General features: G+C 44.8%; 1 protein-coding gene across 1 annotated transcript in view; it reads left to right on the top strand.

Moving 5' to 3' along the window:
• The window catches only part of CLN3 (CLN3 lysosomal/endosomal transmembrane protein, battenin), a 352,558-nt gene that overhangs the window by 247,533 nt on the left and 81,641 nt on the right, over window positions 1-23,384 (top strand). Inside the window, exons 10-11 of the mRNA XM_069243995.1 lie at window positions 8,540-8,589; window positions 9,207-9,275. Coding sequence (XP_069100096.1) covers window positions 8,540-8,589; window positions 9,207-9,275 — 119 coding nt within the window. The remainder of the gene's footprint in view (window positions 1-8,539; window positions 8,590-9,206; window positions 9,276-23,384) is intronic.

The following is a 23,384-nucleotide window of genomic DNA, read 5'->3' as shown; positions in this document are numbered from 1 at the left end:
GCCCTGGTGCCTAAGTGGTTTCTGCCCCCCTTGGGGGCGGATGGGCCTAAAATAAATAGGCCCATCTGCCCCCAAGGGGGGCAAAAATGGTCAACAGCTCTGTACCCTGTTTGGGTGGGGGGGGGGGGGGGGGAGTGACCGTGGCCAAAGGGGGAGAAAGGGGCGCCTCCAGCACAAAGAAACTAAGGGAACAAAAAAAAAAAATCCCTCACGGCTTGGTGGCTCTGCCCTCTTGGGGTCAGATAGGCCTAAAAAAAAATAGCCCGATCTACCCCCAAGGGGAGCAGAAATGGTCATCAGCAATGTGCCCCCCTTGGGGGAGTGACGCTTGCCAAAAGGGCCGTCCCCTCCACACAAAACACACAGACACAAGATCCCTGGTGCCTAAGTGGATTATGCCCCCCTTGGGGGCAGATGGGCCTAAAATAAATAGGCCCATCTGCCCCCAAGGGGAGCAAAAATGGTCAACAGCTCTGTACCCTGTTTGGGTTGGGGGGGGCGACCGTTGCCAAAGGGGGAGAAAGGGGCGCCTCCAGCACAAAAAAAGGAAGGGAACAAAAAAATAATAATTCCCTCACGTCTTGGTGGCTCTGCCCTCTTGGGGTCAGATAGGCCTAAAAAAAAATAGCCCGATCTACCCCCAAGGGAAGCAGAAATGGTCATCAGCAATGTGCCCCCCTTGTGGGAGTGACGCTTGCCAAAAGGGCCGTCCCCTCCACACAAAACACACAGACACAAGATCCCTGGTGCCTAAGTGGATTATGCCCCCCTTGGGGGCAGATGGGCCTAAAAAAAAATTGGCCAATCTACCCCTAAGGGGGGCAGAAATGGCCAACCGCTCTGTGCCCCCTTTAGGGGGCGACCCTTGCCAAAGGGGGCAAAAGGGGACACCCCCAGCACAAAAACAAAAAAAGGGGAACAAAAAAGAAAGAAATCCCTGGCGTATTGGTGGTTTCTGCCCCCTTTGGGGGCAGATGGGCCTAAAAATAATAGGCCCATCTGCCCCCAAGGGGGGCTTTAATGGCTAATACTAATTTTCCTCCCTTTGGGGAGTCAACCCTTGCCCAGGGGGTGCCCCCAAACACACAAAACACACACAACAATCAATCCCTAGGGGCCTAGTGGGTTTCAACCCCCGGGGGCGAGATCAGCCCAAAACATGGCCTATCTAGCCCCGGGGGGGGACCGAAACATATAAAAAATTATTGCCTCTGGGGCAGCGACCCTTGCCTAAGCGGTCGCTGCCCAAAAATATAAGGAAAATATAATCCCTAGTGGTTTTCGACCCCCATGGGGGCAGATCGGTGAGGGGGGGGCTGAAACAGGATTTGAAATTGCCCCCCAGGGGAGCAACCCTTGCCCAAGGGGTCGCTCCCCCAAATAAAAGTAAAAGAAATTCCCTGGTGCCTAGTGAGGATTCCTGCTCCACGATTGCAGGCCCCACCCGCGATCTTGGAGCAGGAGTCCACTGAAAACAGGCACAGGGGGAAATGAAAAACTCTTTCCTTTCCCCCTGTGTCTGTTTTCTACCCCCAACCGCCCCCCAGGAGAAGGACTCACCTAGCAGACATCCTCTTTCCACTCGTGCTGGAAGCAAATGGCTTCCAGTGTGTCCTCAGCAGCTTCTGATGACGTTGGCGCACTGTGAGCGTGCTGATGTCATCAGATTGCCGGGAGGGGTCAGGGGTGGAAGGAGAAGCGATTCCCCTTCCATCCCCGACTGGGGGGATGTGGGTGGGGGGCCCACAGGTGGGAGCGCTAGCCCCCCCCCCGTGAGCCGGGTGCAGGACGAGCAGGTCTTGTCCAGGGCACAAGGCAACTGTGTGCCTGGACGAGACCAGCTCGTCCACGGCATGGAAGGGGTTAATGTGCCTTTTGACAAAGAGCATTTGTTTGGGCAGGAGGTCGACACCACTATAGGAAAAACTGAAAAAAGATTCCGTAACAGTAAAGGCCATGGGGGCCTTACTCAATATGCCACTAAGGGGGACTTTTTGTCCCCCGCAATTCAGGGGAGGCTTTAAATCCTCATCTAATGAGCCTTCCACCTCACAAACTAGGCAAGTCACTTATTTCTATTGCAGAGGTTCCTTTAAAGGTTCATGCAAAGGTGCAACCAATAAAGGCAGAGGAAAGGTGTATACCTCTAGAGGGTCTGCCCCAAATACATGCCAGTGACTACTTACACATTCCACTGGCTCACACCTCCCCAGTAGAGGGAAGATGAATGCATTTCTAGCAACATTGGCACAATATCACCACAGATCAGTGGGTTCTATCAATTATCTAACATGGTTACAGTCCAGAACCCATCTCCACTCCACCAAATATATATTCCCCATTTGCACTCTCAAACTTTCACATGCACATCTTACTTGAAAGAAGAGGTACAATCCCTTCTTCTCAAATGGGCTCTAGAGCCTGTTCCCTTATCACAGCAAGTGTTAGCAGTATATTCCCTCTACTTCCTTATACCACAGAAAGATGGGTCACTAAGACTAATTCTAGATCTCAGACCACTCAATGTATACATTCTCTCAGAGCATTTCCATATTGTCACTCTCTAAGATGTAATTCCCCTACAACAGCAAGGTGACTTCATGACCGCTTTAGATCTGAAGGCCACATGTTTTTCGAATTCCCATTCATCTAGCACATCGAAAATCCCTCAGATTTGTCATTGTGGGAAAACACTATAAATTCAAGGTTTACCGTTCGGGATAACAACCACTCCCAGAGTATTCACAAAATGTCTAGCAGTAGTTGCCGCATTCCTCAGAGGACAACATAATGTGTTCCCAAACTTGGACGACTGGCTCATGAAGGCAAATACCATCCAACAATGTCAGAATCATTCTCAGTACACAGTAAATTTTGTACACACTCTGAGATTTACTGTCAACTTTCTCAAATCCCATCTCCAACCCTCACAGATACCACCTTATCTGGGAGAAACTTACACAGTGAGAGTAGTGATGCAGCTATTAGGAATGATGGCTTCATGCATTGCCGTCATTCCTCATGACAGACTGCACATGCAGCAGTGTTTATCTGGTCAGTGGTCTCAGTCACAGGGTCATCTCAAGGATCTAGTTTTGTTGGACCACCAGACTCACCGTTCTCAGCAATGGTGGAATCCCATTAACCTCTTCAAGGGGCTGCCCTTTTAAGACCCTGTACCTAAGATCACTCTTACTACAGATACATCACAGATAGGTTGGAAGGCTCATATCAACAGCCTTAAAATACAAGGCAGGTAAGATCCATTTAACAAGCTTATCATATCAACTATTTTGAGTTACTAGAAGTCTTTTTAGCACTCAAAGCATTTCTGCCACAACTCTCCCACAAAGTGGTTCTAGGCCATACAGACAACATCACAACCATGTATTATCTGCAGAAACAGGGGGGACACACTCATCTCAGTTGTCCCCTCTTGCTCAGACAATTTGGAAATGGGTAATACACAATCACATTCAGTTACTGGAAGAATACCTCCCAGGAATGGACAATCAACTTGCAGACCTCCTAAGCGGGATTCATCAACATGTCCACAAATGGGAACTTCACCCACAAGTACTTCACCAATACTTTCACCTGTGGGAAGCACCAGAAATGGACCTCTTTGCCACAGGAGAAAATTAAAAATGCCAAAACTTAGCGTCTAGATGCCCACACCCTTGGTCCAAGGGCAATGTTCTATTTATGAATTGGTCAGGGATATTTGCTTATGCTTTTCTGCCTCTCCCACTCATTCCATTTCTGGTTTACAAACTGAGACAAACTTCACTCACCATGATCCTTGTAGCCCCCATATGGGCACGTCAGCCTTGGTACACAACACTGTTGGATCTGTATCTGTCTATGGTTCCACACCTGAAACTTCAGAACAGAAGAGACCGTTTGACTCAAAAGCGAGGTCAAATCAGACATCCAGACCCAAAAACACTCAATCTTGCAATATGGCTCATGAAGTCATAGAGTTTGGATATTTAAAACTACCCTCTGAATGTATGGACATTCTTAGAGAGGCACTTAAACCTACAACTAGACAGTGTTATGCTGCAAAATGAAAACATTTTGTATGCTACTGTCAACCTAAACACATTGATACACTCAAAGCATCAGTGCCAGACATTGTTTGTTACCTTCCACATTTACAAATGGAAAATTTGGCATGATCATCTATTAGACTTCATTTAGCAGCTATAGCTGCTTACCTCCAAAACAAATAACATATTTCTTTGTTCAGAATTCCTGTAATCAAAGCATTTGTGGAAGGGCTTCAGAGGGTTATTCCTTCCAGGGTTCCTCCAACTGCAGACTGGAACCTTAATGTTGTCCTTACTAGACTCGTGGATCCACCGTTTGAACACATGCCCTCCTGCTCTTTGCAATTTCTTTTGTGGAAAGTTGCATTTTTAGTGGCTATCACTTCCCTAGGACGTGTAAGTGGAATACAAGCTTTCACTTTAGAAGAACCGTTTTTCCAAGTACATAAAGATTGAGTAGTCCTTAGGACAAACCCAACATTTCTACCAAAAGTAGTTTCACCATTTCACATTAACCAATCAGTTGAGTTACCTGCCTTCTTCCCACAGCCAGACTCAGTTGCTGAAAGAGCTCTGCACACACTAGGGCCCTCATTCCAACTTTGGCGGGCGGCAACCTCCGGCCGCCAAGTTGTAACCGCTGTGCGGCTGCCAATGCGGCCGCACTCCTGCGGTGGCCATTATGACATCCAGCTGGGCCGGCGGGCGGAAACAGAGTTTCCGCCCGCCGGCCCAGCGGGGATGTCGGCCGCAACATGGGAGCCGGCTCCAAATGGAGCCGGTGGTGTTGCGACGGGTGCAGTTGCACCTGTCGCACTTTTCACTGTCTGCTGTGCAGACAGTGAAAAGCTGTGTGGGGCTGTGCCAGGGGGCCCCACGACTCCCCTTCCCGCCAGCCTTTCCATGGTGGTTCCTACCGCCATGAAAAGGCTGGCGGGAAGGGGACTCGTAATCCCCTGGGCAGCGCTGCAAGCAGCGCTGCCCTAGCGGATTAAAACCGCCAGGACCAACGTGGCGTAAAACCGCTGGGACCAACGTGGCGGAAAACCACCGGGACCAATGTGGCGGTGCGACCGCGGCGCTTCCGCCGCAGTCGTAATCCCCGAGTTTGCACCGCCAGCCTGTTGGGGGTGCAAACTCCAAAACAGCCCTGGCGGTCTTTGACCGCCAGGGTTTTAATGAGTCCCTAGAAGTTAAAAGAGCTCATATGTATTATATTGGACGGATTAAATGTTTTAGAAAATCCAAACAACTTTTTGTACCATTTTCAATACCTCACAAAGTCAATCCAATCTCACAAAATGGGACAGCTAATGGATAGTCAAGTGTATTGAAACTTGTTACCTTAAAGCTAAAAGACAATTGCCTTCAGCTCCTAGAGCACATTCCACAAGGAAAAAAGGTGCTTCTATGACTTTGTTAGGGAACATTCTAATAGCAGGTATTTGTAAGGCTGCTACTTGGTCTCTCCCACACACATTCACTAAGCATTATTGTGTAGATGTTTTAGCTCTTCCACAAGCAAATATTGGCCAGGTAGTGCTGATGACACTTTTTCAAACTTCTGCAGCTCCTACAGGCTAGTCACTGGGAGAGTACTGCTTTTCAGTCTGTGCAAAGCATGTATATCTACAACCACACATGCCATAGAACGTAAAATTTTACTTATCCAGTAGACATCTGTTTGTGGCACGTATGCTGTTGATTCACATGCACCCTCCCACCTCCCCCGAAGCCTGTGGTCGTTGTAGTAGTATTTGACAAATATTGTGCATATGTATATACACTGCATGGACATCCTTTTTTATACTCTATCTCTATCTATCTATCTATCTATCTATCTATCTATCTATCTATCTATCTATCTATCTATCTATCTATCTATCTATCTATATATATATATATATATGCACACCCAATTTCCTTGGTTCAGGAAAAGACAGCACTCCCTGGGTATCGTAATTGATACGGGTTTATTTGCACAAAATAAAAGAACGCGTTTCGGCGTTACCGCCTTCGTCAGCTTCTTATTCACCATTTTGATTTCCCTTCTATATATCACATGATCACTCGGTTAAACACCTATCAGCATTTCTACAAAACTACTTAACAGAAATTTGACAATTTAACAATCAGACTCATTTTCACCCTACTGTTTCCTACTGAAACAAAAAAATTAAAAGATTATACACTTCTCACTTGCTTCCTGTATGTATAAACCAAAACAAACCAACTGCATATAACGATGTGAATAGGTATATAAGTGTATACACATATGATGTTCGTTACATATTATGTATTATTCACGCTGCACCTATGAACCATTTCTGTATACCTTATCAATTAGCTAATTGGCTAAACTTAAAATTGAAGTTATACTTGACTTTCTCTTTACCTGTAACAAATATTACATCAGTCTCGCTTTTTGTGTATTATAGATCTCTCACCCTAATTATGGTGCATTCAGTGTTTATACTATTAGTATTGCGCCCGTATCGCATTCGTTTGCCAGATTGCGCACTGTAATAATATTGTCATATGCTTTTCCTACTGCTTAGTTGGCTTCTGTGTACCTTGTAAATATTCTATATTTACTGGTGCATATTCTACCTCCTCAAATATTATACAGTGTTGTTCATTTGAAGCCTTAGTGTAGGTGTATATATAGTTCCTCACTAATGTTCAGCCCGTTCGGTTCCTTAGTGTCGAGCGACAGTATGTACCTCGACTCTAACTTTCGTAAATTCTTTTCTCGGTCTCCCCCTCTGTTCTCTCTAGCTATTCCATCAATTATACTATAGCGCAACTCTTCTATTCTCCCTCCATGTGTCTCGTGGATATGTCTAGCCACTGGGTATGTGACATCTTTATTGGCAATTGCTCTCAAATGTTGCAGGATTCTTCTGTGTGCCTGAAGTTTTGTGCTTCCCACATATAGTTTTGGGCACGTGCATTTTAAAATGTAGATTATGTGATCACTTTTACAGGTGTATCTCCCTTTTATGGTATGTACTGTCTTGTTACCAACTCATGCCAAGGGCGTCCCTTCCTAATAGTTACTCACAGGGGCATGTACGATTATTTTTCTGGGAATGCGATCTCAAAACAATCACAGTTACCACCAACCTCAAGCTGGTGGTAAGCAATTCACAAAGGAGAAGGGGTCCCGTAGGGCTCTTGTTGTTGGAGCGAGACTGCTGGACATGGCTGGAAGACAAAGAACAGGCAATGCTTTCCTCTGCCAGACTAGTCTTCCCTAGCTTTCCCCACCCTCCCCAGCATAATCCCTCCTCCCCCATGCCTGCAGCAGCGCTCCTGCGCACATTTATGACCCACCCAGAGCTGGTGGTAAATGTGAGCAATAATACAGACAGAAAAGAGAATACCGTTAGTAATTATGCCCTGTAAACCCAAATCTGCAAAGTTATTCCCAGTCCTATGGGGATAAACCTGTAATTGCATAGTACTGATGGAGTGTTACTGCATGGTACTAGCTTTCATGGGTTTGGATTTACCACTGTGCCAGTACTGTGCAACCCTTAATCAGGGTCATACAAGGGCTTGAAGTGGCCAGAAAGTGTTTCTATGGCTTAAAGTATGTGCGTACTCACAAGCCTGCATATTTAGAGGATTCACCGACTCCTCTCCAAACTCTTTCCACATTGGAAAAGGTTAGAAATATACTCCTGGCAAGGGGCTTAAGTGAAACATTTTCATGGTGGGGAAAAAAGGGGCGTAGGGAAATTGAATTTGCAATTGCTCAGTAGATTATCACAAAAGAAAATATACATGTGCATATTTGCTCCTGCTAAAAGGATTATATGTAGGTGTGCTAGGAGTACATTTTCCAGGCCTTACTTCTAAATTCTTGAAAGTTGGAAACCTGAACTAACGGAACGATATTTACCTGCGGTTGCCATTAGAGGGCTTTCTGTTTTTTGGATACTCAGTTTGCTTTAGTGACGAGCATTCCTTTGCAAAGATCCATATTGTGGTACTGTAAACTGTCTGCCAAAGGGTTTGTGCTGCAGTGAATTGAGACTTCGTGTCCAGTGGGCAAGTTAAATGTGAAAAGCTATTGTCCAAACATTATGTCCTGGATGCCTGGCGATAGGAATTCAACACCCTGGTCTCTACATATTCATGAGCCTTCTATTTTAGCTATATCAGACATATGGCTACACTGCATCAACTCACTGGACATTCAGAGGCACCTACCTCTGAGTTTCACAGAGTGCTTTGAGGTTTCAAAAAAGGTAAAGAAAGCACTGCAGACGTGCTACAAGACAGTACACATTGACTGTATTCACTAATAAAAAATGCATTCTTATTGTGAACATTTAGCCACATGGATTTGGTTTGCCATAGCTTATTTTTAATTTACATTTATTTTTTAGCATTCTCCCTGTTGGGCTAGTATTCATGGATTGAGGTTTTTCCCAGCCTGTGTACTTAATTATCCTTTAACTAACATCTTCTCTCCACAGATAAACAGGCCTCTAATCTTACACTTCAAGAGAAATGGAACGTTATAAAGGTAAGTGTCTTTAAATAATTTTTACGTTTTGGAAGAACACAGATTGGAGGGATGGGCTGGGCAATCATTAAAGTAGGTTGCCTATGGATCCTAACTGGGTGAAACAATATAAGCTCAGTATTGCGCAAACAATAGTATGTTACATACCTGGACCTGCGAAGCAGGAATCATGTGGATAATTGACTTTACAGAGGAGATCTTTTTGAGACATACCAGGGAATGCACTAATGTGGGCTAGTGAAAGACTAAGGTCGTTATTCAGTGGAGGAGCCGGGGGGGAGGGGGGGCACACTCATTGTTTTTTCATGGATCATGTTTAGGAGGAGCTCGATGTGCGCATAATAGGCATGATCACTGTCAGTAGTATAAAGGGTGAACTATTGCATGCAGTATGCGTGAGAGAGACTGCTTGAATGCTCCCCATGTTTAGTTACTACAAAGTGCATGTCTGAGAGGGAGAAGCGGGCAAACATTGGGAAGGGTCACTGTATGGAACATGCCTGAAATGGGCAGTCTCTGCATATACTAGGGCAGATGATATTAGATAGGGTGCCCCTAAAGAGTTTAAGGATCCTGTTTGTCTCCCTTGACTCCCTGACACTCTCCTTCTCTTCTAGTGGGTCCTGAAATACATGATTCCTCTGGCCCTTGTTTACTTTGCCGAATATTTCATCAACCAGGGACTGGTAAGTGACAAGAAACAGTTGGGTGTGGGTTGCTGCTGTCACCATCTCTGGAATTCTGCTCTAGGCACAGCATTAGATAGGTCCTTCTAGACTATAAATTAACTAACCTGCCAGAGGGCCGCATAAAATTACATACACAAAATGATTTGCTCATAGCGGACATTAAGTATGGAAGAGTCCCCATCTAAAAAACAAAATGTGGCAAGTCATGACCACATTCAAATGTAGTGCTTTAATATCCACTCTCTCTATGTAAGAGTTAATGTGTTTTACAGGGAGCTTCCTATCTTCTCTGAGAAACAACCTGATTTATTTTTTATTTTTATGTCCCAGTAGTGTCTGAAATTGGTCAAGAGATAAAGGATTTCACCATGAACCTTTTCAGACATGTTTATTAAAGAACAATTTGAATATTGACCTGGAAGCTGAAATTCAGTGAGAAACGTGGGAGTGCGGAAAGTGAAGGGAAAAGCGAAGCCCAGAAGAAGAGTTTGCTAATTTTCTCAGTTTCATGGTTAAAGAAAATAAATCTCTCTGAAGCCATTAAACTTAAAATTATCCACACTGATGGTTTTAGTTTTATGGCCAGATCAGATGTGTGTGTAACTCCTGAGGAGAAATAGTGAACTTTAGGACAGTAGATGGAGAAGTTTATTATCCATCGCTCCACGGTACAGATGAGGTTTCATGCTTTCTTGAAAATTATGTTCTAGATGTACACAGTTAATTTGAGAGAGCGGACAACTCGTTTATTAATTTCCAGTATACCCAGACCACACTATCTCCTTGGGATTATCAGATTTTACACTCTCCCAACAATGGACATACATTAAATCAAATGTACATGGTGTGCATTACTTAGAGGTTTGTGTGATTTACTCAAGTTCTACCTGCACAGAAGGACCTACCCTTTTTAAATTATCCACAGTTATAGCTAACAAAAAGGAAAAAGGGGATGGATTAAAATATGATTAAATAACTAAATGAGTGGAGTGTGATAGGAGAGAGGTGCAGTGAATTTACATTGAATGTACTTTATGCCCATTATGGATAAGGGATTTCCCTAGGTGTTGAGACTCAAGAAGGTTTTGTGTTATCTGGTGCTAGTAGTGCAAGGATAATAAAATGTCCTTCTTCATTCACCTAGAAATTATAATGTGCCTGTCAAGCATCATCCATGTTGACAAAATTTGGTACCTTTCCTGGAAAATAAGCAGCTTGAGCAATCCATGTAGGGCTAGACTGATTTTTGGATTACATTAATGGCATAAAGGCAAATGTTATATTGAAATAAACCCATATTAGGACTTCCGAATCTAACTGTGCCCTAGGGGCAGGTTGGATTAGCTTAGTAGTGGTCTCACTGTTTTTAGGGCCGACTAGAGGAGTTGCAATATTATTACTTGTGTTGGTAAGTTAACGCTCCTCTCTGTAGATATATATGGTAGGTAGATGCTAGCTGCCCTTATTTTGGAAAATCTGCAAGTCATTCTTGGAGTATCCTATAGGCAAACCATTGACAAGGCACAGTAGCTTCAAAAATTGGAGTTAGCTTTAGAAGAGTGCATTTCTCCCATTACTTTACCTTTGTGACTTTAATGTCACACCCAATACCAGTATGGATTGAACATCGAGGCTCATCCATAAAACAAAAACAAATAGGAGGCAGGCCATGAGAAGGCTAATGAATGTTGCAGATAGATGGAGATATAAAAGTCAGGAAACAAACGTTTTCACTCATTATCAAGCTAAATATTGACGACATACTCAAATTAATCATTGTTTATTCGGCTTTCAATGATATGATCACATAGCATGTAAATATCTGTCCAGGAACTAAACTGATCATGCAACATGTTTACTAGAATTGCTAGGTTAAAATCTCGATAAAGAAAAAATGTGGACAGGAGAAACATTTTATTGTATGCAAATGTTCTAAGAGAGCATACAAGGAATTTGTTGGTATGGAGAAACATAATCTGCATGGCTCCGGGGAATCTTATCCCCCACCTCAGAATCACTGCAGCAAGCTGTAGCTTTTTGACACGTCCCCCCACCCTTGCCTCTGCATACACAACATTCTGTGGGTCATCAAGAGTATCATGTGAGGAAAGCAAAAATTCACCCTTAAGAAGCAAAAGTACAAACTGTACTGGATTGGGAGGTTCCCACATCTCTCTTAGGTACATGTTTCTTAGGTCTCTCTGGGTTCCACAGCAACTTTGTGGCCAACTGTAGTTGCCCCTTAACAGCTAAGGCCTCCAAGAAGCTGCACCGACAAATAATCTGAACTTATTACCATCAAAATGTCCTAGATGAATGACTTGAAGGCATTACTGTGCAAGCTCCAGTCCTGAAGGCCCCTGACTATAGTTAGCCTTTCATTTTAGAGACTAATGCTTCTGAACAGGGACTCAGGGCAATTGTTACACAGCTCAGCAAGAAGAGCTAGAAGCACTTGGTTGCCTTTATCAGCTACAGATTGCTGCCTAAAGAGCAGTGTTGGTTATCAGCTGAATCAAGCCTTACTTGTTCTGCACTAAAGTTGTGGTCCAGGTGGGTAAAAAAACACTCAAGTCGATGATGACATGAAATGAAAGAACCCTAAGTTACTATGGTGGGCCTTTTCTTTACAGGAATTACTTCATGGTGAAGCACTAGGCTGGGTTACAACAGTGAAGATAGACTTTGCTGATCATTTTCCTAGTCTGATGAGTGGGCTTCTACAACAGTGGTGTAAGTCTCAGGACTTTTGGATCTGTGCAGGCCTCTTTTGGGAGGGAGAAAAGCCCCCTGCATGGCTCTGGAAAGCCTGTGCCCCTGCCTAGCAAATACTCTGGCAAGCTGTACACCTTAGTACATAATCATGTGTGGTCTAAAGGCACTTCAACAACAAGGACAGAGACTTGGAAGGGGGACTTTGTACTTTAGAGGGGCATATCGTGTGCACCCTCCTGGTCAGTTGACTACCTGGCTGGCTGTAGAGGACTGATATTAGTGGCATCAAAATTATTATAATAGCAGGACAGGTGTTTTACCTGGTGTCGTTTGTAGAACATTTGCGTAAAGTGTGGAATGTGTCTGACACGCAGCTGTGGTGAGTTTCATTTTGTTCTTACTATATTCAAGAGAAACCCTAGATGGTGGGTTGAGGAGAGGAGATATATGGCTTCTTTGAAGCTATGACATTTCCACCTGCCCTTTTCTGGCCCATTGTCCTCTGCTAGGACTAACTCTTCAGCAGTTTAACATGCTTTTGAGTGGGACAGGGTTGCCTTTGTGCTCTTGTTTTAGGTTGGTCTTGATGGGTGACTACCAGCTCCACCCCACCTTCCTACTTATACTTCTTGAGAAAGACATATGTTGGACCAGTCTGAGTGAAATAAGCCAGAGCAGGACTCAGTGGTGACAGTTGGAATACACAAACTTTAACATTGGTATAAAGATGAGACAGTGCACCAAGATTTCCTTTCCTGAATCCAGAGTTCCCCACAAATGGTGATCAAGGAACTACTTGAGCTCCAGGGTTGCTTCCACCTCCCTTTGCCAGGATTTGGACATGTAACCTAGGACCTCGACCCAAGACTGCAAGGAGAAGCAACCTGAAACCTGGTTTGAGGGAGAGAGCTGACTAATGAGGAGGAGCATTGGAGGTCCCTTTGCACAAAGAAGGCACTGCTCAGCAGAAGAGGGGATGTGAAGGAACAAAGGGTGGAAGCGCAAAGAAAGTCCACCTCTGATTCCGGGAGAGACCTACATTTGAAGTGAATTTACAAATACACACAAATGATGCTCCAGATGATAGATGAGGTTTAACAGAAAAGGTGCCATAGCCAGACCAATGGATTATAATTGTTATAAGCACAGATTGTCAACTTAATTATACATGTGTTCTGGAAATGAACTTTACAGAGAATTCCATGAACAACTACGATGAAACTAAGCACAGAATTACATATTGAAAAAGATACCACACATCTTCCTCTTTAAAAACAAAATAAAAAGAAGACTACATATGGGAAAGGGTGACAATCGGAAGATGGAGCAGAAATGAAAAAGGAGAATAATGGAAACATCATAAATAAAATGTACTCATCAGGAGCATAAAATCAAAATGTGACAATCACATAACGTAGGAAGATGAGATTCATGACTGCGGGGCTTAGCACTTTGGTATCAAGATTAAAACCCTCTTGAACAGGCATGCTCACTGTGACCTGTGCTCTTCCAAAAGCACCAGTGCTTTCAAGAGCACCAAGCCCAGCACAGTTACAATTCTCTTTACGGACTCTTCCCATGTTCCAAATCTGCCCATTTTGAGTTTTGGCTACTTTATGAAATAGCTTCACAACTCATAGATTTTGTGCATTTTGACAATTTGTCAGGCCCCGTGTGGACTTTAAATAAATCAATCTCCTGCTCTCACCTCTACACGCCCGTTTTGTTTCTCAAATCATACTGTTTTCTGATGCAAATGCAATTCTTTACCTCACCTAAAATCATCAGTATCAACTCTCACTTTCTCGTTTAACACTTTGTCCTTCTAGACACTGCTCTAGAGTTAGGCTTTCTGACTCTAAATTATTCAGTATTGTAATCTGATATAGCGATAGTCTGTAAGCAGAAAGTATCTTCTTCTGTTCCTTCCATGGCAAGCCATTCACCCTAGTTTGTTGAATGCACTCAAGAGTTTTGTTGAACCTCTCTACTACACTGTTAGATTCAGGATAATATAGAGTACATCTACAATGCTCAGTCCCATTCTATTCAAGAAAGAATTGCATCTCCCTTGAGCAGAATTGGCCACCATTGTCGGTTACAGTGGAGGCAGGAAAAAACTCCCTCAAGAACACCCCCTCTAACAATTTCACAACGCCAAAGGTGTTAATGTGACCAAATACACAGTACTTTCGCTCAGAAAAACAAAAATAACAGTGAGCACAAGTAAATGCTTCCCCCTGCCAGTGGTCCCACAGTGTACATTCTCACTTCCTTCCACAGTCCATGGTGGTGGTTGCAACAGTACATTGAAGGTTTCTTTGGTACAACATTTCACTGCTACAACATTCCAGACAATTTGACCACTCTTTCCACTTGCAGGTCAAGACCTGTCTGCCAAATGTTTTGCTTCACCCTTTCTGTGGTTTTATTGATACCGAGGTATCCCACATGTACAAGTTCAATCAGCCAGTCCTTCAGAGCCACCAGAGGAATCAACCTTATATCCCAGAACAAACAACCATCAACTTCCACCAGTTGCTCTCTCACAACCCAGAAACACCTTATCAGTTCTTATAGGTCTTTATCACATTTCCAACCTTTTTTAAGCAACATCTTAATTCGTAACACTTGTTTTCTTTCACTACTCCATGAGTGATCACCTAGGAAAAAGCATAGTTCTTTCTTGTTTTTTAGTGCTACAAGTTTTACTATGGTGTCAACAAATTCTCTTTTTGGCTCAACCACTTTGGGCTTAACCAGATGTACTGCATAATTAACCTCTTGACAAGCAAAATAACACTTTACGCCCTCACTGTCAAACCATACTCCATTACATTTCTCAAAAACATCTTTACTGTCTCATCATCAGCTTGATGGGACTTCCCAAATAGAAGCACACCATCCTAGATATAACACTCCTCCTGTGGCTCAACATTGATGACGTGTTATAAAAGAAGGCAGCTCTTTATGCTCTTGGTGTAACCAGATCTGATGTTACGCTAAAGCCAAGTTCAATATAGAAAACATCTTGGAATTGGCTAGCTCCACCATCCTCTCATCAATATTCTTTCCAGCACTTTACCGTGTTGAGAGCTAGTAAGTCTATACACAAACGTATGTTCCCATTGATTTTATGAGCCACAACAAAAAGTGATTTCCACCTTGTTTCTTCCACTCTATCACTCCAGTTCCATATAATTTGTCCAACTCCTCCTTAACTGCTACTTGCACACTCAATGGCAATTTTCCTACACATAAAACATGCAGAATGCACCTGTCTTCAGCCAGCCCAGCTATTTTGCACATATGTTTTCCAAAAACCTCAGTTCCTCCCGGAAAACTCCTGGAAACCCCCTCAAACACTGTTTTGTCCCCAATTTGCTGTACTTGAACCTGTATTTCGGTATTGTGGTCTACATACACACCTAGGTCTCTTTGAATATACCAGTCTAAAATGTTACCCTTTTACCTGACACTAATATTTTGCTGTCAGCAAGTCTGCCTACTTAAATTGTGCATGAAAGTATCCTTTCATCTGGATACGTGTGATATGTTGTCCTCCATACCCCTTACAAAGTACAGTTTTTTTTTTTTTAGTTCCACTCTCTCACTAAACAATTTCTTACAAACTCACCTTGGATAATTGTTAGGTGAGAGCAAGAGTCAAACATCAGATCCATGTCTACACCCTCCAGTTTGACCTAGTATTTTGGATTTCCCACACTGTTATCACTCAGTTGAAGCACCACTTCATCACACATATCTTTACATGTTTACTGTTCCTCATTTAACCCCCTCTTCCTATACTTATTACATACTGCTTTTATCACTCCTTCACTCTGTATGCTCTTTCTGAAGTGATAGCGTTCCAAGATCATGCTTACTAACATTTAAACATTGTAATTCTTCCTGTCCCAACTCAGGTAAATGTTTTAAGTCTCCTTGTCTTTCCACTCTAAGCAGTCGTAAAGTAAGGACACTTTTCTTTCAACACCTACGTTTGGGCCTCAGACAGTGGCATAGTTTTGAAAGATGTTTTTCCATTTTCTCCACTGGAGTTGAGGTTTACAGCTGGGTAGGATGATAAGAATGGATGCGGCATGGATTCTGCATACTTAGTAAGTCTGACAACTATCTTAGTTGATAATGCTTTCTCAAACTGAATCAGGCAGTCGCTACTGAGTAGTTACATTAGGACCATGTTTTCATAAGAGAAGCTTTTTTTTTGGTTTGCTAATAACTTTGGTGCAGTTTGACTAACCTTCACGAAACTTTCCAACAAAATATTATATCCAACTCAGCTCCTTCCTGGAATATTTTAGGGTGATCCATCAAGCAAGGTGAAAGGAAATGCCTCTTATCGCAAGGTCACCCCCAAAGTGCTGGACAGAAGTGCTGGTTTTTCGACTCTGTGAGTGCACTGAGGCCTGCTAACCAGACCTCAGGGCCTTTGCCCTGACCTTAAACTTAAACTGTATGTGTTTGAATGGCTTATATCCAGTTGACATAGGCCAACTTACTTGTAAGTCCCTAGAATATGGTACTCGGATATCCAGGCCTGTAAGTTGGGGGGGTCACCCCAGGGACTGGAGCACTGACTGTGTCACCCTGGGTATGACAAAAGTATAACACAGCTACTAGTTTGCCACTACAGACTGGAAGGGGAGTTTTGAACTGCTAACTTGACTTTGCCATTTAAAGTCATGGCAAAGCCAAGTACTCCTTTTTACTGTACATAAGTTATCCCTCAGTCAGGCCTAGGGAGCCCTAAGGCAGGGTGCACATTATAAAGTGGAACTTGTGTTTTACATCTTCCAAGTGTATAAACCTCTAGTTGTCATTTTTACAGTGGAAAAGGCTAGTAGCCCCTTGGACAAGGGAAGGGAGACAGGTTGCCACCACATCCCTATTAACTTGTGACTGGGATTACTAAAGTTGATACAGTGAGGTATCGAACAACTAGTTACATTAAGCCAGGCTTGATGCCCAAGCTGAAACTTATGTAACTTGTTGTAGTGTGCAATTTTTACAAAGTTGTCACTTTGTTGCCCTAAGTCCCCATCTATGGCTACATATGAGGGTCTCCCCTTGAGACAGCTTTCTGCCCTCTGGTGGGTTGTGCAAACAATTCCCAGGAGAAAAGATAATAGGAGCCTGCACAGGAGAGGTCTTACTGTTCGCTGGCAGGAAGCCACTTGGGTATTGGCCCAAAAGGCAAGCTTCAAAGGTGAATCGACTTTTGAAGAGAAAATGGGCCACACTTGAGAGAGGACCTGTCTTGTTATTGAGGTAGACAGACTGGTACTCAAGACCGTACCAGACACCTTTGCAGTCTGCATTAAACTAAAAGTATTTCCAGCATAGAAAAGGTTACATGTGATCAAATACAGAGACGGGTGGGAGCCTTGACAGTAGTTGAGGTAGCATTAACTTGAAGCAAATTGTGTCTCCAGGGTGTTTTTTCACCTCCCTCCATCCCTTTCACTGAATCTCCCCTCAAGAAAGTGCCAAGGGCCAACACACCTTACCACAAAAGAGTGCTCTCCAACCCCGGGTTACAGTGGAACAGTTCCTTGTAAGAAGTGAAGAAATCAGACAATGTATTTTTAGGAAAAACATAGCTCTGCCGCTCCCCACTCTTTATGAGATATTTATAGAACTAAGGCCCTCATTACGACTTTGGTGGTCTTTTTGAAAGACCGACACGGTGGCTGCTGCCAAAAGACCATCAACTTGGTGGTAGTCCGACTGACGTATTAAGAGACAAGCTTTGAAATCTGTCAAAAAAACAGCCACAAATCGGACACCTCCAGTAGACAGGAGGGCGGTAAAGAGGTCATTGCACCACCAGCCTGACACAATTTCACGCACCAAATTACGAGCCACAAATCACCACAGTGGTTCTTTCAGGGAGAAAAACGATTGGTGGTGCGAACCGCTGTCTTCAGAATCCACTACTGTCATAACACAACACCACATTGGACAGTTTGAATAACCCACACCTGATACACACACACACACCAGACACACTTACTCACTGCACTATATAACACACCCCCATGCAACCCACAATCCTTTGCAACAAATTTGATTTACACAAAAACAGTGAGCAGGCAGATACACTCATATTGCACCATTACACCATAGGCACATATACACATCTCTCAGCACACACCCCACAGCTACATTATCAACACAACACACATAATGACCACACACACACCACAAGCGTCCATCACTCACCACGCACCACCCACACCCCAGTAATCAGCCTACTCTGCACCCTTACACACACAACACACACACTTCACATCATGGGAGTAGAAGGTCTTGGACATTCTGCATCCCGAGGGCCTGACTGGAATACCTGGGGGACTAGACTCTGGTAAGTACCCACAACTTACTTGTCACACAATTGTCCTGTCATGCATGCCTCCTCAACACCCAAATACTCCCAAATTCACTCCATGTCTCACTACATCCCCCACCTATCCACTTAATGCCCCTCTCCTGCATGCCACACCTCAACCCAGCCCAAATGCCCACACTGCCCTTGGCAAAGGCATGGATGGCATTGGCTAATACTGTCACTACGACTCCCCCAATGCACTAGCCCATCTACGTGAACACCTGGAATGTGCACATCACATCACATCCCTTGCATAAATTACTAATGTACTAGCTATACCAACTAGATGGTATGACTGGGGACCACTACATGGCAATGACAGCAATGCAGTGGCACACCACAATGCCAAACAAGGCTAAACACAGCTACAGCACTGTGACTGATCCAGTTGGGCACTAATCAGGATCCACAACCCAGGTATTTACCCACCATGTTATGGAATGCAATATGGCAGACTCCATGCACAGGCAGGACAATTTACCTTGCATACACACATACCTTCCTCCCACTGGGACACCATGCTGCAATGTAAATCCATTACTTCTCACAACTACCAAGCCTGATTAGTCACTAGATAACAGTGCAGAACAGTCATGTAAACTATCAGACAGTACCAGAACCTATCCACAGAGCCAAAGGTACTAAAACTGAATGGCTACAACCAAAATGGAGTATGGTGCACATGTCACAGACTATGAACTACCACCAATGGTATGCTGTGCAGCATCTGTCAGTGTCATTGCAGGGAATCATGTTAAGTCACTGTATTTATATGTTAAAGAGAGAACCAAACACAGGTTCAATATTCAACACCCTCTCTACGGCTCCTTCCACAGGTACCCCTGCCAGTGCCACCATAGAGAGGATACTAGAGACTGCCAGCCCCCTTCAGGATGAAAGCCCCAGATAGGACAACACACCTGGATGTCAGGACACTGACGACCTACCTGGCCCATCTGAAACACCTGGTCAGTCTACGACTTCCTGCCTGACCCTGCCCACATCAATCCCCCCAACCCTGTGGCTTCTACTTCACAGCCGACCCTTCATCCCCATACCTTTGTCCCAAGGCCTGTTCAAAAAATTGTGTACCCCACAGTACAGGGGCTGAGTCAACCCTTCACACCCCAGACAATAAAGGTCCTGCAAACACTGGGAGTGGGCACACTGTGCCAGGGCCACAGGCACATGGGAGCAGGGGGTGTGGGAGGGAAGCTGTGGGCCAGAGGATGGGGCCCCCAAGGGGCTCAACTTACCAGGAAACCATCTCCCAAGTCCTGGGAGCATATCAACAATCCCAGGAAAGGATGGGCCAGATCATCACCATACTGGGGGAAAACCAAAGGCTGCAGAGGGAGTACCACCAGGAGGTCAAGAAGCAGTGGCAGGCACACAATGCCATCATGTCCTCCTTTGCAGGGGTGCTGAGGGATATCAACACCACCCTGCGTGCTTCCACCACACACCAGCAGACCCCTTCCACTAGCAACATAACATAAGAGGCAGTTAGTGGAATGGAGGCCCTGCCAGGGGAGCCACTGCCCTCAGACACCCCTCCCTCTGTAGCAGAAGAACCCCCGCGAACATGGTTATCCATCCAGACATCTGTTGACTGTTCAATGACATAACTCCCTCTTCCCATTAGCACATGGACACTGGACCTGTGCAACCAACTGATGTACCACCTATGCTGATAATAATATCTACCATAACCTCGCTCATCACCTGTTGGACAATATATGCACCATCACAAAATGTAATGGTTGAAAAATGGTATCTGGTAATGCCCCCCTACATCCAACGGGCAGTGTAATGGACAGTAGAGGGAGGCATACTCACCAGGAGACACAGCACAACAGATGTCAGAGAGTAAAAAATCCGGGGCCACACAAGAGAATAGTCAAAATTCCAACCTGCAAAAAGATAGATAGTACTATCAGGATAGAAGGCATGGAGCCACACAAGGGACATATGCAGCTCAGAGATGTGGGGCCCATTGTAGAATGCCTCTTAAGCAGGGGCACCCAGAGATTACCTAAACATCACCAGTCACAGAATGTTCTTCACATATCACATTAGCTGCCATCTGTCATGTACAACCCTCAATTCTCTAATCATTTAGCAATGGCTAATGACTATTAATGCTTTAAGTCATAGTTAGCAGATGCAGATATTACAATACCACAGTCAGTGGGTGGAATGACATGAGAACAGGAGATTGTAGCATACGTTACTCAGTAGTGGTCTGTACAGTGGAGATGTGAATGTAAGAAACTGCAGTGAGTACATTTGTAAGAGTTGAGACACTTGCACTGTGCACCTTACATTCAGTCAGTCAGCTCCCCAACACACTCATAGGGATAGGACCGCACTACACCCCCACTGATGACTCAACTCAGGAGGACTATTGTCAGCAATTTATGTGGATTTACAACACTTGCAAACACACACTCATCATACCTGTATGTCACTGGAAGTACTGATTGGTCAGCTCAGACCTAAAGTCATCTGCACCTTCCTCATCTGCCTCCTCTTCACTTGCCATGTCAGCATTACCAAGCACTGGTCCAGCTGCCTCACCCTCATTAGCTATCAATGGCATCTGACGTCTCAAGGCTAGATTGTGGCACATGCAGCAGGCTACTATTATCTGGCATAACTTTTGGGGCAAGTAGAGGAGGGCATCTCCAGATAGGTCCAGGCACCTGAATCTGGCCTTCAGGAGACCAAATGTTCTTTCGATTATACGCCTCGTCCTCCCATGCGCCTCATTGAAACAGAGTTCCCCATCCGTGGCAGGGTACCTCACTGGTGTCAACAACCAGGGAAGGTTAGGCTAGCCAGAGTCAACTGTGTAAAAAAATGTAGGACCAGTAAAAAATATAGGTACAGGGAAGAATATGAAGAGAGGTGCCATAACAGTGACACACCATCATATGCATACATACCAAGGAGCCAGGCCCTCTCTGTGTGTAGTTGTGACATCATGGTTGGGACATTGCTGTTCCTCAAAACGTAGGAGTCATGCACAGATCCAGGAAACTTGCCTGTGACCTGTGAGATGTACTGGTCTTCCAGACACCTCACCTGAACATTCATGGAGTGGTAGTTCTTCCTGTTCCTATACACCTGTTCATTGGCTTGGGAGAGACCAATGTTATATGGTGCCATCAATGGCCCCTATCACATGAGGTATGTGTCCCATATCATAAAAGTCTGCCTTCAGATGGGCCAAATGCGCACTCTGGGGGAACCTTATGTAGCAGCCTAGGTGTTTCAACAATGCACACAGTACATCCTTCAACACTAGACTAAACATGGCTTTTGACATCCCTACTGTCAAGCCCACTGTATTCTGAAAGGAACCTGTGGCAAGAAAGTGTAGCACTGACAGGACTTGTACTGTGGGCGGGATGCTTTAGGGATTGCGTATAGCTGGTAAGAGATCAGACTCCAACTGTGTACACAGATCCATGATGGTCTTACAATTCAGACGATAGGTCTGGATGATGTGCCTGTGCTCCAGGATTGCAAAGTCAACTAGTGGACGGTACACTGGTGGTTGTTTCAATCTTCTCATGGCAGGATATATAGGTAGAGAGGAGAGAATGTACATTGACAAATGCACTTGACATATGTAAGCAGAACATGTAAAAATCACACACCCCTAACACTGTAGGACATGAGTAGCTATGCTGACACATACTATTATGGACAGTCTGACTCCCCTTCGACACCATCCTTGCAGCACATTGCTGAAGCTGTAAGTCGAATGGGACACATATCACATGTGACATGTGCCGTATGAGGCACACTGAGCTGTCCTGCACAGATCAATTGAATAGTAATCGGATATACCAATATAGTTCCACCGCCTATGTGCTTCCGAGTAGCTAAACCTGGCCATCATCAGATATACTGCCACATCACGTCACTGTCTCATGCATGTCACATGTCTTTGCACTACCATGATGGCACAACATAGACCTACTCATTCATTTGAGCGAATATGGGTATGGCGCACTTATTTAAGCACATCAAAGCATGACATGTGCGCAAAATGGCAGCTGCCTGTCCTGCACTGGACAGTTGGAAGTGACCCAAGTCTGCTGGTGTATGTCATCATAGTGGTAGGCAGTCGCAACCGCCTTGCAACTTGTCATTGGATAACATTGCTGCCTATGGCGGACTGGGCCCAATGGTGACGGTCCTGTACATGGCGGCCGTGACCGACATTTTCTGCAGCCTTGCCTACTTGACTCCTGACACGGTTGCTAGCAAGACTTCAACAACCTAAGCTGCTGTGTACTGTCTCTGGGAGCCATCATGCCATGTCCTGCAGGTGATAGGGCCACAGCTTTCACCCCAGAATAGCTGGAGAATCTTGTGGAAGGGGTACTAACCCTGTATGGACAGCTGTATGGGGCACCAGAGGAGCAGGTGAGCCCAGTGCCATAGTCCTGTGTGAAAGGGGTACGTGTGATGATGAATGGGGTAAGTGTTACGGTGAGGGAATACACGCATGAAGAAGGCATAAAGTGAAGGTGTGTGAGCCGAGAGGATGGGTATGTGTGGGCACTTGGTGAGTCAGGTGTGTACAGTCCACTCCTGTTGGTATGGTGCCAGTGCACATGCCTTTCTCCTTTTGTCTGTCTCATCAGAAGAAAGGGATCTGGCGTACCATCGCTAAGCAACTGCGGGCCTTGAGGGTCCACAGCCGGCAGAGCACTGATTGTCGCAAACAGTGGGAGGACCTGAGACGCTGGGCTCGGAAGACCGTGGTTGCCAAGCTGGGGATGTCCTCCCAATGAGGATGAGGTGCCCGTCTGACCCTAACACCCCCCCACCCCCCTCCCCCATGGCCCGCATTTTGGCAGTAGCCTACCCTGAGGTTGATGGGCATTTGAGGGCAGCACAGGAGCCACAAGGAGGTGAGTATTGACTGTATCCTGGGACTTGGCTCTGGTTGAATGGGATTA

This window comes from Pleurodeles waltl, chromosome 7 (assembly GCF_031143425.1).
Source record: "Pleurodeles waltl isolate 20211129_DDA chromosome 7, aPleWal1.hap1.20221129, whole genome shotgun sequence".
Lineage (NCBI taxonomy): Eukaryota > Metazoa > Chordata > Amphibia > Caudata > Salamandridae > Pleurodeles > Pleurodeles waltl.
The sequence above is the reverse complement of the archived record's forward strand: the minus strand, read 5'-3'. Positions and strand labels throughout refer to the sequence as shown.